The sequence below is a fragment of the Delphinapterus leucas genome, chromosome 3, assembly GCF_059928025.1.
Source record: "Delphinapterus leucas isolate spDelLeu-1000000601 "Yukka" chromosome 3, BTC_Dleu_Yukka2, whole genome shotgun sequence".
Lineage (NCBI taxonomy): Eukaryota > Metazoa > Chordata > Mammalia > Artiodactyla > Monodontidae > Delphinapterus > Delphinapterus leucas.
Window position 1 is genome coordinate 44,196,222 of NC_143131.1, and position 14,155 is coordinate 44,210,376.

The 14,155-nt window shown below is 41.1% G+C and overlaps 2 protein-coding genes across 13 annotated transcripts in view; one reads left to right on the forward strand and one right to left on the reverse strand.

Moving 5' to 3' along the window:
* MTREX (Mtr4 exosome RNA helicase) overlaps positions 1 to 13,608 on the forward strand; it is a 139,230-nt gene extending 125,622 nt beyond the window's left edge. For all 3 annotated transcript variants that reach the window (XM_022597483.3, XM_089908855.1, XM_089908854.1), the window contains 2 exons: positions 6,684 to 6,788; positions 8,208 to 13,608. In XM_022597483.3, the coding sequence (XP_022453191.1) occupies positions 6,684 to 6,788; positions 8,208 to 8,260 (158 nt within the window). In that variant the 3' untranslated portion in view covers positions 8,261 to 13,608. The remainder of the gene's footprint in view (positions 1 to 6,683; positions 6,789 to 8,207) is intronic.
* PLPP1 (phospholipid phosphatase 1) overlaps positions 8,363 to 14,155 on the reverse strand; it is a 116,294-nt gene continuing 110,501 nt past the window's right edge. For 6 of the 10 annotated variants that reach the window (XM_089908857.1, XM_089908858.1, XM_022597505.3 and 3 more), the window contains 2 exons: positions 9,331 to 9,507; positions 8,363 to 8,775 (listed from right to left, as the gene is read on the reverse strand). In XM_089908857.1, the coding sequence (XP_089764983.1) occupies positions 8,644 to 8,775; positions 9,331 to 9,507 (309 nt within the window). In that variant the 3' untranslated portion in view covers positions 8,363 to 8,643. Of the gene's footprint in view, positions 8,776 to 9,330; positions 9,508 to 14,155 lie in introns of those variants that run through there. The other 4 variants (XR_016392648.1, XR_016392647.1, XM_089908859.1 and 1 more) reach the window with 3 other exon arrangements.

Genomic DNA, 14,155 nt, shown 5'->3' on the forward strand with positions numbered 1-14,155 from the left:
TAATGGATATGGGTTTCTTTTTGAGTGATAAGAAGATTCTAAAATTAGATAGTGATTATGGTTGTACAATTCCAAATATACCCAAAACCACTGAATTTGTACACTTAATTAAAAGGGTGAATTTTATGCCATGTGAATTATATTTCACTGTGATAAAAACAGGCAGTGACACTGGGGTACATGCTTTAAAGTGGTAAATTTTATGTGTATTTTACCACAGTTTTTCTTCAAAAGGCAATGACTAGGGCTTCCCTGGTGGCGCAGTGGTTGAGAGTCCGCCTGTCGATGCAGGGGACACGGGTTCGTGCCCCGGTCCGGGAATATCCCACATGCCGCGGAGCGGCTGGGCCCGTGAGCCATGGCCGCTGAGCCTGCGCATCCGGAGCCTGTGCTCCTCCGCAACGGGAGAGGCCACAACAGTGAGAGGCCCGCGTACAGCAAGAAAAAAAAAAAAAGGCAATGACTAGTAAGAATTCAGTTTTGCTTTACACTCTGGCAAGACCAGAAAAAAAGATTTGTAACAAACCGTTAGGTTGTTAGTGTGTGTTTCTGTTTCTGGTCAGCTTCAGATAGCCTGGGGGGATGGGTAATAGCTTTGTATCTCTTATCTAACACTTAATCTAGGTGGTCCTAATTGATGAGGCGGAATGATTTCCAAAACTGGGAGTAAGGAGAACCCTTGTATTACAGAGAACTGCAGTACGTAGGAAGTATGCTGGGTAATTCACTTCTTCACGGTAGGCTTCATTCATCCCCTTTACGCTGCAGGCAGCTATAGACAGTGTTTGTACACACACGGTGATTTGTTGACAAGACTGAGGTCAGCAGCCACAGCCATTGTATGTGCAACCCTGTACCGCCTGGCCTCATTTTCTTAATTGTTCTCATGTCATCTGAAACTGTCAGAACTCATTTTCCAGAAATTGAGTGGGAGTGCTTACAAAGTGTGGCAGTATTTGCTCGCTCAGATGTGCGTTTAGTTTCTTTAGCTTATCTTAGCAATATACTTCATGTGGTTGGGTCTCTGATAGCTTTTGCAGATCCTGGCTATTAACATGAGTTTCTCAATTTGTAGAAATACCAAAACAATATCAGGTTATCTGTGATTCCCAGTACACATTTGAAATCAGTCAAAACAGAGTTTGTGAGCCAGGGTACCTGGCTCTCCGATGCCCTGCACAGCAGTTTTATAAAGGATTTCTTTTCAATTCTAAATGACCTGTGAAATACACTCTGTTCCTTTTTAAAGTCCTATATATATTTACATTTTTAACCATTACCTAATTTAATTCTCTTCAAATAGAAGTGTTTGCAAAATACACATTTAATATCTGGCTGCATGAGTCATGCGATATTCATTACCTTCTCCATTCCAGCCCCCACCCTGTCTCTAGACACCCAGAAGTTACTGCGACTGTATTTCCTCTTTCAGTGAGAGCAGGACTGGAGCTCAGCATCCCTAGCACCTGAGAACAGAAATAACAAATATAGCCAACATTTATTGAGCTCCTATTGTGTTATTGACACTTTTGAAGCACCCTACATGCATTATTTCATTCATTTCTCACAATAACCCCATTAGGTATAGGAATTCTTGTTATCTCCACTTTATAGAAGAGTAAACTTAAAGTTTTTAATATGTTAATAGAAATGATCTGGAAGGAAAGTATTGAGTTTACTTTTGGGAACTGTTGAGTTTGAGGTGCCTATGATATGTCTGGGTGATCAACTTTTTGTTGGCAATAGTATCTAGCTGGAATTGATAGCATTGTTTTGTTTTTGTAACCGTTGTTTTTATAATTATGGCCTATTTATAAAAAATAAGTGAGCAGCTTTCATTTACTTAAAAGTGTTACAGCAAAAATGAGTGATACGCTAATGACTGAAGTTTGTGAAATACCACCTTTAAAGATAAAACTTAGGGTCTACAAGTGACTATCCTAATACAGAAATATCACACATGGACCATCCAGAACCTTATGTTTGAATCAGGACTGAAACAGACTCACCAGTGCTCCTACTAGCATTTGCATTAATGGTATCAAAAGATTTTTAAGCAGTAGAGGAGCACCGTTCCTCCTGGGATGCAGTGGGTGGGGGATAGGCTCCTTACGTGCCCTTGTTGTGTTGCTTATGCCTGCACATGGGGGCCCAATGGAAGAGGGAGTAGGAGCTGCAACACTCATCCAGGGGAAGAGATAAAGGTGCTGTCCATTTCTCAAGTCATGAATTTACCAGTGGAGCTAGGAGATGCTCCCTTCTGATCCTACAGTGGCTGGTGTCCATCTGGCAGCCTCCTGTTCCTAGAGAATAGGCTAATCCTCTTCTTACCCATATTTGTGAAGCTGGTTGGTTGTGTTTGCTTCATGGTTTTGATTTCAGCCCCATCCTTTCCCCCATTGCAACTTCAGGCTGTTTTGTGCATTTTTATCCTGTCTCACCCAGGTAACTGTCCTCCAGATGCCATTCAGACCTGCTTTCTCCCCCTCCCCCTCCCCCCTCCCCCTCCCCCTTCATCATTTAGGCCATTAATTGAGCTTTCTCCTTCCCTGGTCCTGTCTGTTCATAATTTTCTCAGCCACGGTCACAGCAAAAACAAACTAGTATCTTCAACTTTTATAAAGGTTTCAGCTTGTAAAGGTCCAAGATTCTTCTTCCATGAACTCTTAGCCTCAAAGTTTAAAGGGAAGCCATTGCTGTAAAGGGTGGCTAATACGGTTATCTCTGCCATTTCCAGTGAGGGTGTCAGATTTCTTTTCTAAACCTATATGTAAAACTGTTAACCTGAACCTGAAAGGCACTAACCACCTCTAGGGTTTCTCATTTGTAAAATGGTAGCAGAATGTTGGATGTGGCTAACGACAGTCTCCTGCTACTTGGAAACAACATCTTCAGTGAAATCACTATTTTCTTCTGTTAAAGGTTGCTAGTAAAAGAAGCAGCATTTGTTCTGCTAATTTTCAAAATCTTAATATAGTTTATTGGTGTCAGAATGAGTTGTCTCAGTAACAGGAAGTAAACACCAGGTAGGTATCACATAGCTGCTTCCTTATTCTCTTGGAGACCTGCTGTGGAGAGGACACAGCCACTGCTTAGAGAACTTTCCTTCTGAACCACAGTTCCTTTTTTCTAGTCATGGAGAGAGAATTAGGAAGCAACTGATATTCTTGTTTTCCCATCTGCCTTATGCACCACCAACCTGGATCAGTCTAATAATTCACTTTCTCTATTCCTGTACTTTCACAGCAGAGTTCTGCTGGAGAATAACTGTATGATTTGGTGTCATCAAAAGCCACAGTCTGTAACCTCAGAATCACATTAAACCTAGTAATAATAGAAGTAGCAGGAGGAGGAGAGACTGTTGAGCACTGGCTGGGTACACTTTGAACACTACCTCATGTAGTCTTGCCCACAGCTTGCTAGTACAGTCCCTCAAGTAGTAGATGCCATCTACTACTTAGTTTGCTTAGCTATAAAGTGGGAAGAGTAATAGTTCGTATCTCGTATTGTGAGGTTAACATCATGCATGTAATCCCTGGTCCACGTCCAGAGACTGTGTCCTCCATGCAGGACTTCTCTCTGGCTCTGAGACTTCTCTTAGAGGCAATTCCAGATCCTCACTGCTCTCTTAAGCATCTACCTCAACTTTGCCCCAGATTTCTAGGTGATCACTCCTGCTTCAGAGGAAAGGGAGATACCACTAGGCCTGTCTTAACCTAGAAATTCATGGCATATATCCTTTCCCTTATTTTCCTCTTCAGAGGAAATTGCACTCAGTTCCAGGGCCGCCTTCCACTGTTTTCTGCACCTTTGCCGTCTTGAGTCACGTCCTTTCTGCTGCCATTTTAGCATATGAATATGTTTATATTTCTCATCCACGTCTTCTCCAGCTACCAACATAACGTACAGTGTTTAAGAGCAAGAGCATATATATCCTGGTCTTAAATCCTACCCACTCACTAGATGAATGATCCTGGGAAAGTTACTTAACTGTGCCTGTTTCCTTAGCTATAAAATGGTAATAATAATAGCTCTTATCTCGTATTGTGAGGTTAATATCATGCATGTAGAGCCTTTAGTACAGTGCCTGGCACGAAGCAGTCAGTGTTAGCTGCTGCCATCATTTTTTAGTAAGTTATCTTGTTGTCATCGTCATCCTCAATCCCTCAATCCTTTCACAAGCCAGGCTTGGAAAGAGTAGTCGAGAATAGACCATCTTCAACTCCCTACCTCCCATTTCCTTCTTGAGCCATAGTAACCTAGTCTCCCATTTCACTGAAATTATCACAAGTCATTACTCTGATTGCCGAATTAAGAAAACAGACTCTTTGCGACTGGATCCTACTTGCCAATTTCCACTACTTCCTACTTCTTGAAACCCATTACTGCAAATTCTTTGGCATTACCTGGCAATGAAGATTTATAACAGAAGTGAGGAGCTTAGAGTATGACCTGAAAATCTTACTAAATATTTACAATTTTTTCTCGATTATTTTAAATGTATAAACTGAATTTAATTAGAACTGAAATTTATGAAAGTAATACATTTATTATAGAAAATATAGATAAATCATTTTTGTGAGGTACTATAGTATAATATGGTTAAATGCTTAGGCTGTAGAATCTTACTGTCTAGATTTAAATCCTGACTCCATCATATACTCCTGGCTCTGACCTTGGTCAAGTTATAATTTCTCTGAGCTTCTTTTCCCTCTTTGTAAAATAGGGATAACAGTACTTGTTTCATGGAACTGTAAGGGTCAAACAAGAAAATTTACACAAAACATAGATTATAGACCTGCCACAAAGTAAGTACTCAGAAAATGTTGGATATAACCCTTTTCTAACCCTTTTTTCTTGAAACATGCTCAGCCTTATTTCACCTTTCCTTGATGCCTAAGTCTTATTATAAACATTAATTACTTTACTCTCCTATAATAAGAAAGCCAGGGTTATTGTAAGATGTGTGTAGATGTGGAGGTGAGATGTCAGTCTTGACCCTACTTCTCCAAGAACTCCATGGACCTTTTAATGGGAGAAGAGGAAGGACAATAAAGTATGAACTTTGAATATTTTGGTTTAAGGACTGTATTATGACCTTACATTCCTTTAGAGCTTTGCCCCTGTCACAGAATTTGTGCATCTCATATCTCAAGTGAGACAAATCCAGTTAGGTAAAGTAAGCCCTCTGTTTAAATTGCATTTATCGTCATTTACCTTACAAATGAGAAGGGGAAGTAAGAGTAGAATAAGGGCCTAGATCATAGAGCTAATTACTTGGCTGAATCTTTCCTAGTATCCAGGTCACCATCCAGTCTTCTTTCCTCTAACTCCAGGTGTCTCAGCTCACTCCTTTTATAACCAAGTCTAGATTAGGTGAACATCCCATAAGTAGGAGATGATAGCATCCTTTTAAGAGAGGTATCCCCATTGATCTTTCAAGTTGACATACGTGCTGGTGGTCCTCTTGTTGACCAATCTCATCCCATAAACCTCTCGCTGTGAACTAGCATCTTTGTGTTCTGCTTGCTCTGGCCCATAGGTGGGTTCAGAAACCAGGCATGTTGTCCTTATCAGCCCAGGCCCTTGTGCAACATTTTCTCAGAGAGAAAAGGTGCTGTACATGTACATGGGCACTTCCTGCTGAATCCTAATGACCCTCTTAGGTATATGGCTTATATTTTTGCCTTTGTCTAAGCTCAAATTCCATTCTGCTTTATGAGTTAAATCTCTCTACTGTTTTTCTCCCTTGGGCACACTGTACCATAATGTGCAAGGCATTAAAAGGTAAAAAGGAGCCCTCAACACTGCACATCGAGTGTATTACAAGAGCTTGATACATGTTAATGAATTCTTCCAGTGTTGCAAGGAGTTAAATAAGGACCTGAAGTGTGAGTTAACAGCTTGCATATCAGAGAGAACTGATATTCCTAATGTATTTCAGACATTAAAAATGAAATCCAAGAGTTTTAAACTTAGGCAGGTGGCACTTAAGAGGAAGGATCCCAAGGCCCCTCCTTGTGCAAGTCTGACAGAAGTGAAACAGTGTTTACAACTTCACCTTTGATGCAAACACTTGTCTCAGACAGTGAGTCACATCCAGTGGGAAGAGACTGATCTCTTTTATGCTTCACTGAGGACACATTGTGTGAGGAAAGCACTGATGAAAGAGTCTATTTAAGGTCCAGAAGAATGATTGACTGCACCTTTAAAATGTACAAATCTGATCCTGTTATTCCCCTGCTTAAAAATTCCCTGTTGCATTCTCTTCACAGGATAGTATCCAGAGGCCGTAGTAGGCCACACTCAGGGTCCTTGAATAGCTGCTTTTCTACATTGTCTCAGTGGTCTTCCCTTGTCACTGCCTGACAGGGACCTCATTCATAAGAGACCCAAGTTATATGTCACCTTTGCTACCTTTCACCCATGTTGCTCTCTCCTGTGCTCCCAGGGCATTTTGTTTACTTACCTCTCTAAGAGCAAGTGTCAACACATTATAATAAATCCATGACTCTCTCTACCATTAGTCACCAGTCAAGTTTACTACGGTTTACTGCAGGAGAAGTCCCTCAAAGTACTGTCAGTTAAATCATCCCATGTTCACCTTCCTTGCGTCTTCACAAAAGTTCTGCTATTCCTGATTATTTACACTTTACAAGTGATTTGTTTCCTTTTCTGTCCAGGCAGCATAATTCGTTGTATGAGGCGCCTGGAAGAACTACTTCGACAAATGTGTCAAGCAGCGAAAGCCATTGGAAACACTGAGCTGGAAAATAAATTTTCAGAAGGTCAGTATCCAGCCCATAAGCTTTTTCTAATAATTTAGGCAAATCCTGTTGAGACCTGAGCTCTTGACCACAACCTAGGAGAACATTTTCAGATGCTCTTCACTGGATTGCCATGAAGGGCCATGTAGTAGTGTCCAAAGAAAATATCAGTGTGTGTGTGTGTTGGAAAAAGTTTGTAAATGAATATATATAAAATCTCAAAATATTTATTGTGCACTTATTGTGTGCCAGACATTGTTTTAAGCACCAGGGAATACAGCAGTGAACAAAAAAGATACAAACCCCTGCCTTAATGGGGCTCACATTCTAGTGCAGGGAGGTGGACAGTAAACAAGTCAACAATTAAAATATATCAGGTAGCAATAAAAACAAAGGAAGAGACAGTAGGGAATTGGAGGATGGATACGATGGCCTAGGGTCCCCTACTCAGAAGGTGGCATTTAGGTCCTTCATAGACACTTGATATACTTAAGCAACAACAAGAGGCCAGTGTGGATGGAGCACAGCTGAACAATGAGTAGAATAGTAGGGGTTGGAGGAAGAAAAGAAATGGTCATGTAGCTCCCAGCCCTCAGCTTTTTCCTCTGAAATGATTGGAGGTTTTGAACACAGGAGTGATGTGCTCTGACTTGGGTTTCACAAGGCAGTTCTTGCTGTTGCATCACAGGCAAGTCTGTAGATTAGCAAGGTGGAAGCAGGAAGACCAGATCAGGAAAGAACGGCTAGACCAAGGTGGTAGTAATGGGGGGAGCATACATGCTTGCAAATAATTTCATTCATTCCATCTGAATGCTGGCCAAGAGAAAGGACTATGAGTTAAAACATCAAAGAAGAGCAGCCACATAGTTGCTCTGAGTTACCAGCTGCTCACAGTCAAACCTGGTGATTCTGCTGGCAACTCAGTGCCTTAAGAAGAAGCTTATGAAAGCTGCTTATATCTTCAACATTGTTAAAGAGAGGCAGACCTATTTAATGACTCCAGGGTTAAGTCTAGTTTTGTAAACTTCTATATGATAAAATGTGTTTGTCCTTAGTCCAGAAAGAATTTCACATGGTAACTGAAATATAGTGCTTTCCACTGCAGGCTGAAAAATTCATGCTTTTGGGTCAACTAACTTCTTGGACAGCTTAGTCCCTCTGGTCTGGTCTTTCTGAATAATTTTAGACACCCCCGCACGCACGGGGTACTTTAGATTCAAGAGTCATGAGAACAGGGGTCTGGTTTCTAAGTTTCCCATCTCTCAGAGGTGGCTGTGAACTCCTCTAGGTGTCCTTCAGGCAAGCAAGGTTTTGTATTTTCCAGGCTTGCCCTCTCACCAAATTTAATCAGGATTGTTGTGCTGTCTTCAAAACCCCAGGGGAGAAGAATTACATTCTTTGTGGTCTTGAGAATTTAAACTGTATTTTCTTTTCTCTTAGGAATCACCAAAATCAAGAGAGATATTGTGTTTGCTGCCAGCCTCTACTTATAAAGAGTCAGCTAAAGGAATGTGGGATTTTAAATTGTTCACCACCTGTCTGATGTATTATATTTAAATCAAGCGTCATTCTAAGAAAGCATATTACATACACAGTTGTACATAAGCATTACATTTTTTTAATAAAAAATGTACAGGTGGGGCATTTGTTTTAGTGAAAGGCTTGAAATTTTTTGTAATGAACTTAGAGCTATTAGATAACCATTGTGTTAAATGTAACTATATACACACAGGTAAAGTGGGCATCCAAGAGGTACAGTAGCAGCAGTCCCCTTAAAGGCTTGTATACTGGGAAGAAGGACGCATCCTCTTGCCTTCTGGTTGCAATCATTTTCCTTTAGAAAGCTGGCCAGCTTCATCTGGGCACTCTGCCACCTTCAAGGTTGGTGAGTGTTCCGATAGTGATTCCCTGTCGTTGGTGTTTCATGCAGAGTTGTATGAGAGTCCTCTTCTTTTCTTTCTTTAAAAGGAGAATTTCTCTCCTTGAAGAAATCTGATACATATACAGCCTGTATAGAACAGGTAACATTTAGAATGGGGCAAAGTATTTAATGATACAATTTTAAATAAGTTTAAAAACCATATGCAATAAGCAGTGTGCAAAATATAAACAAAAGGATATACTTTACAGGGTACAGGTTAAGGGTACGAATAAATTAGTGGCTAACAGGAATTTTTGTTAAGGACATTCTGGGAGTTGCTCTGTTATGTACTGGGCAGATGGCTTCACTCTGCTAGCCCTTAATGAAAGTGTCATTCCTCATGTAAATTAGTTTTTTGTTTTTTTTTTTCAATTCATACTAAAAAGAAAACTTTATAGCCAGAGCTTTTTACAATTAAAAAAAAATTTTAAATAACTTTTGCGAAGAGTAAGTAACGTAGGTATTATTTGCTATCTATCCTAAAATGACTTTTAATAACGTTGGGGTCCTTACCCAGTAGCAATTATTGAGCCACATTCTCTGCCTTAGCATACTTTTCTCATTGGGACATTTTTTTCTACTTATTTATCCAAGTGTTTCTCAGTATCAGGATGTCTGTTGCCCGTTGCCCTGTATACTTACAACTAATATTGCAACCAGAGCTCCTTGAATGAGTCCGGTCAACACATCACTCCAGTGGTGTTTGTAATCAGAAATTCGAGAAAGGCCCACATAAATGGACGCAGCAACAAGACCAAATTGCAGTGTAGGGCGTAAGAGTCTTGCCCAGTCTCCCTTCATCCTGGCTTGAAGATAAAGCTAACAGAAAAGATAAGAATAAAGAAAAGAGCTTAACATACCAACTGGAGACTACGTTTTATATTAATTATCACCACATTGCTAAAGGGTTGATGTTTAAAATGATAGTCACAAAATATTAATATTCATTAAATAATCTGTGATTTACTATATATATGGAACAGGGCTTTAGGCAAGCATTCTTGTACTCATTAATACCTAAAAATTAATCCCAAAACAAAACCAAAAGGATAAAAAATTTAAAAAATAAAAACTATTACCCTAGTAACATAATTTATTACTTAGACCACTCTTCAAATTATGAACAAGGTAAGCGTTTCGGACCTTCTAGGATTTCAGGGGGCAGCTCCTCACCTTGCAGTTTGAATTATAACTGTCATTAGTGTAGAGTCTTGGGATCAACTGCTAGCATTCTGAGCACAGGTTGCCCTTACCCTGGGCCAAGCTACTGTATTTTCTAGCCAGCCATCTAGGAACTAAATTTGCTTAATTCACCCAAACAATTTACTTGAGAGCTCCTCTGGCCTCAAATTATTTAACAGAGCAACTGAGACTAAATAAATAATCTGTATTTATAAGTAAATACAATAATCTGCCTAAGTAAATAATACAGTTTGTAGTTTAGTCCTGATCCAGTAAAGGAGTCTATTCTTTCAATAGCACCTGTACCCTTTAAGTTCTATGACTTTTCTAATCAGACCTGAGAATCTTGCCTTTGCCATTGTCAGCCTGCCTCTGACTTCGGGTGCATCCCTAAAGATTGTAATGTAGAATGAATTTGGAATAGTTTCCTATGAACTCCCTTCCGCCAATATGGTCTCATTTTTGTAAAAAAAAATTTTTCCTAACTTCTATCCAATAAGAATATACTTCTTAATATTCATTTTTTAAAACTCTGCTCAGTAATTTATGGCTCATATACTTAAATTGTTTTCTGAGGACTGCATTTAATTATGTGGCTGTACCCAATGACACTGCCTATTTAAAATAGATACACAAATCCATTTCCAGTTCTTTGGGCACTGCTATGTGTGTTCAGTTCTCAGCACCTGGCAAAGCCCCAGAGGTTGTCTAATTTTATCAAGTACTTTATAGTATAAACATCTAACCCTAAAAGAGCATACCAGTTGTTTAACTGAGTTGGACTCCTTAGCTGGCTGAAGTGCTACTGGCTTTCTGTAGAGCTCCTCTCCCCTTTTTTTGTTTGTTGTTGTTGAAGCTATAAAAACGTAAGGAGTAAGAGGCTTGTCTCAAGATTCTAGAGCTGGGAAGATAGTTGACATGTGCCAACTGAAGCCCAGTTAGGTACCACAGCCATGCCAGATAAGATTTCACCTCATTAGTTCTATTTTTATTGGAAACTTTTTGTTCATTTTAAGGAGGACAGTTCCTTGACTAGGGCTGAAGCCAAGTTTCGTATATAAAGTTTAACTGACCCTCTTCTGGTTATTCTTAAGCCACCTTTTCAGATAAGGGTTAAAGGCATGGGTTATTTAGACTATAAAAACATATACCTAAGAATTACAAGTACTTACATGAATGCAGACATCTTAGGGAGAACTGCACCCATCCCTGCTAGCGACATAGCAATAAAAAAAACCAAAAAGCGAAAAAGAAAACTCTAAAATGGTTGTAAAGCTAGTCCTACCCTAAAGGAAACTCAGAGACAGGGCTTTCAAGGCTCTCCCTCACTTAAGATTCTAAAACCCCTCTAACAATACTTTCCTTTGAAAGAACCCTGACTTTGACTCTAGGTAGCCTGCAGACATCTGTTAAATAAGTATTAATTTGCCCCAATCTCTTCCTCAATGTCCCTGTGAAAGTAACATTCACTTATGGTCAGTAATCAAATAAGTTGCAGTATACTTGAGGTGAACCCTTTACCCTCTAAGTACTTAGTTTCTTCTTACACGTCTACCCAAGTACAGATGGTCCCCCCAGTGTGGATCCAGAGGCCGCTCCCCCTGTGGGAGCTCTGGGATTCCCCAGTTGTGATCATACACCTAACCTTGTGCTCCACTCTGTGTTCTGGCCCTTCTGCTGACTAACGGCCGTATGGCCTGAGTGCAGGCTCTGGTCACAGAACAGTTCTCAGCTCTGGGTGAGGTTGGTTAATTGAGTGTGCTTCCTATATGCCTGTTCTGTGTTTCCCTGGGTCCAGGGTACTCAGTGTAGCTCTACAAAAGCTGGGCACCACCTCTAGCCCTGCTCTTCCCTGGGAAGACTCTTCCATTTCAGTAGACCCCAAGGCGGTAAGCATTGAGTTTCTTGAACCTTGGGTCAACTGAGTTCCACAGTTGACATGCCCTGAACAACTCCAGACCTCGACAACTCCCCTCCCGTGTTTCCAGCCAAGTCTGTCCTGCACGAGCAGGTCCAACAAAGCACACCATGCTGTCTTTCTGGTGGCTCCGCTTCCTCATCCTTTCTCAGCTTCTGCAGTGCAAATCTTTTAAGCTCCCTCTCTCTGGAGGCGCTAGAGACTTGGCTTCCTCCTACCACTCATTTAACTGCTTTCCAGAATCTTTACTCTTGCTTATTGTCTCGTTTTCCATTCTTTGACTTTGTGGATTTATAACTTTTTTAATTCTACTCCTTGTCCTTTGAGAGGGGAGAAGAAAGTATGTATGTTTCATTAAAAAGAAGTCTCCATTCCTCCATCTTTCCCTAACTCTCTCAGAGAAACTGACTATCTGATGCTTCTCAGCACTGTTATATTAGAACTAGATACAGGGACAGCTCATGCTTTAATGCCAGAGCTGATAATAAAAAGGCTCTGTAGGTCCCTGCCTTTGCAATCTCCACTGTTTCCCTTCTTCCCACACATGCATATGTTAATCACATGTGCACTAAACCCATTAGAGGTAAGGCATTCAATTGCTTATCTCTTAAGATTTAGAACTTACAGAACTCCATATCCAATGTTGTATATGGTACCAGACTGGTTCAGTGGCAGCATCTACAATTTTCAGTTCTCCCAGGCTTCCCTGGTGGCACAGTGGTTAAGAATCCGCCTGCCAATGCAGGGGACACAGGTTCAAGCCCTGGTCCGGGAAGATCCCACATACAGCAGAGCAACTAAGCCCGTGCGCCAGTACTACTGAGCCTGCGCCCTAGAGCCCATGAGCCCTAGAGCCCATGAGCCACAACTACTGAAGCCCGTGCACCGTAGAGCCCATGAGCTGCAACTACTGAAGCCCGCACACTGCAACGAAGAGTAGCCCCCGCTCTCGGCAACTAGAGAAAGCCCGCGTGCAGCAACAAAGACCAACGCTGCCCAAAAATAATTAATTTTTTTAAAAAGCTTTCAATTTTCCCTCTGGGGGAAACTGCTGATCCACAGACAAAATTGAAGGGGACCACATAGCCCTGCCTTATTTTCTGGGAGGGCACTGAGTATGACTTATGACACCCTTGACCTAGAAATCTGCTGGGCTGTAATGTGCCCTCTGGGATTTACACTGGGGGTAAAAAGGAGTTCTCTATTTTCAGAAGTTGTAGAAATGGCACCTAATGGATACATGATAGGCTACTTGCAAACTAAAGAGGAAGCAAAAGCTATGGTTAGATAAGAATGAGCCATTTAATAGAAAAGAATGAAGCAGCCACAGTGTGGAGTGGCAGCCACACTGTAAAAAAACCAGGTGGTCAATGAGACACATGGAAAAAGTTCTGTTCCTGTTGGTGTGCCTGTTCTAATCCATGTATGTCTTTACTATAAACCATCCTCTCCTCTAGGAGATATACGTAAGTCAGCTGGTTACAACCAAAAGATAAAAAAGACGCAGACCTACTAGAGAATGGACTTGACATGGGGAGGGGGAAGGGTAAGCTGGGACTAAGTGAGAGAGTGGCATGGACACATATACACTACCAAATGTAAAACAGCTAGTGGGAAGGAGCCACATAGCACAGGGAGATCAGCTCCGTGCTTTGTGACCACCTAGAGGGGTGGGATAGGGAGGGAGGGAGATGCAAAGAGGGAGGAGATAAGTGGATATATGTATATGTACAGCTGATTCACTTTGTTATAAAGCAGAAACGAATACACCATTGTAAGGCAATTATACTCCAATAAAGATGTTTAAAAAAAAAAAAAAAGTTTTGGGCTTCCCTGGTGGCGCAGTGGTTGAGAGTCCGCCTGCCGATGCAGGGGACATGGTTTCGTGCCCCGGTCCGGGAAGATCCCACATGCCGCGGAGCGGCTGGGCCCGTGAGCCATGGCCACTGAGCCTGCACATCCAGAGCCTGTGCTCCGCCACGGGAGAGGCCACAACAGTGAGGCCCACGTACCGTAAAAAAATAAAAAAGCCAGTTAACAGCCTCCTCTCTGTGTGTTTAACCAAAATCCTGTTTTATTTTTAAATTTGAATTTCTGTGACTCAAATGATAGTTTTACTTTTTAAAAAGGTACGTTTCAAATGAAAAGGAAAACAGGCTGTTTGTACACCGGGGTTCAAACAAGGAGAAAAACTTAGAAAAATAAAATCCCACATCAGAACAAACTACTAAATGTCCACTGAAGGCACCATTACAAGAGAACTGTGGCACTAGGCATGGGATTTACTTCTATGACTTTTTTTCTGCAAAGAGTACAAGGGTGTGAGCCCCTAAGCCAAATGACTCATCTATCATTTTCTCAGGCCCA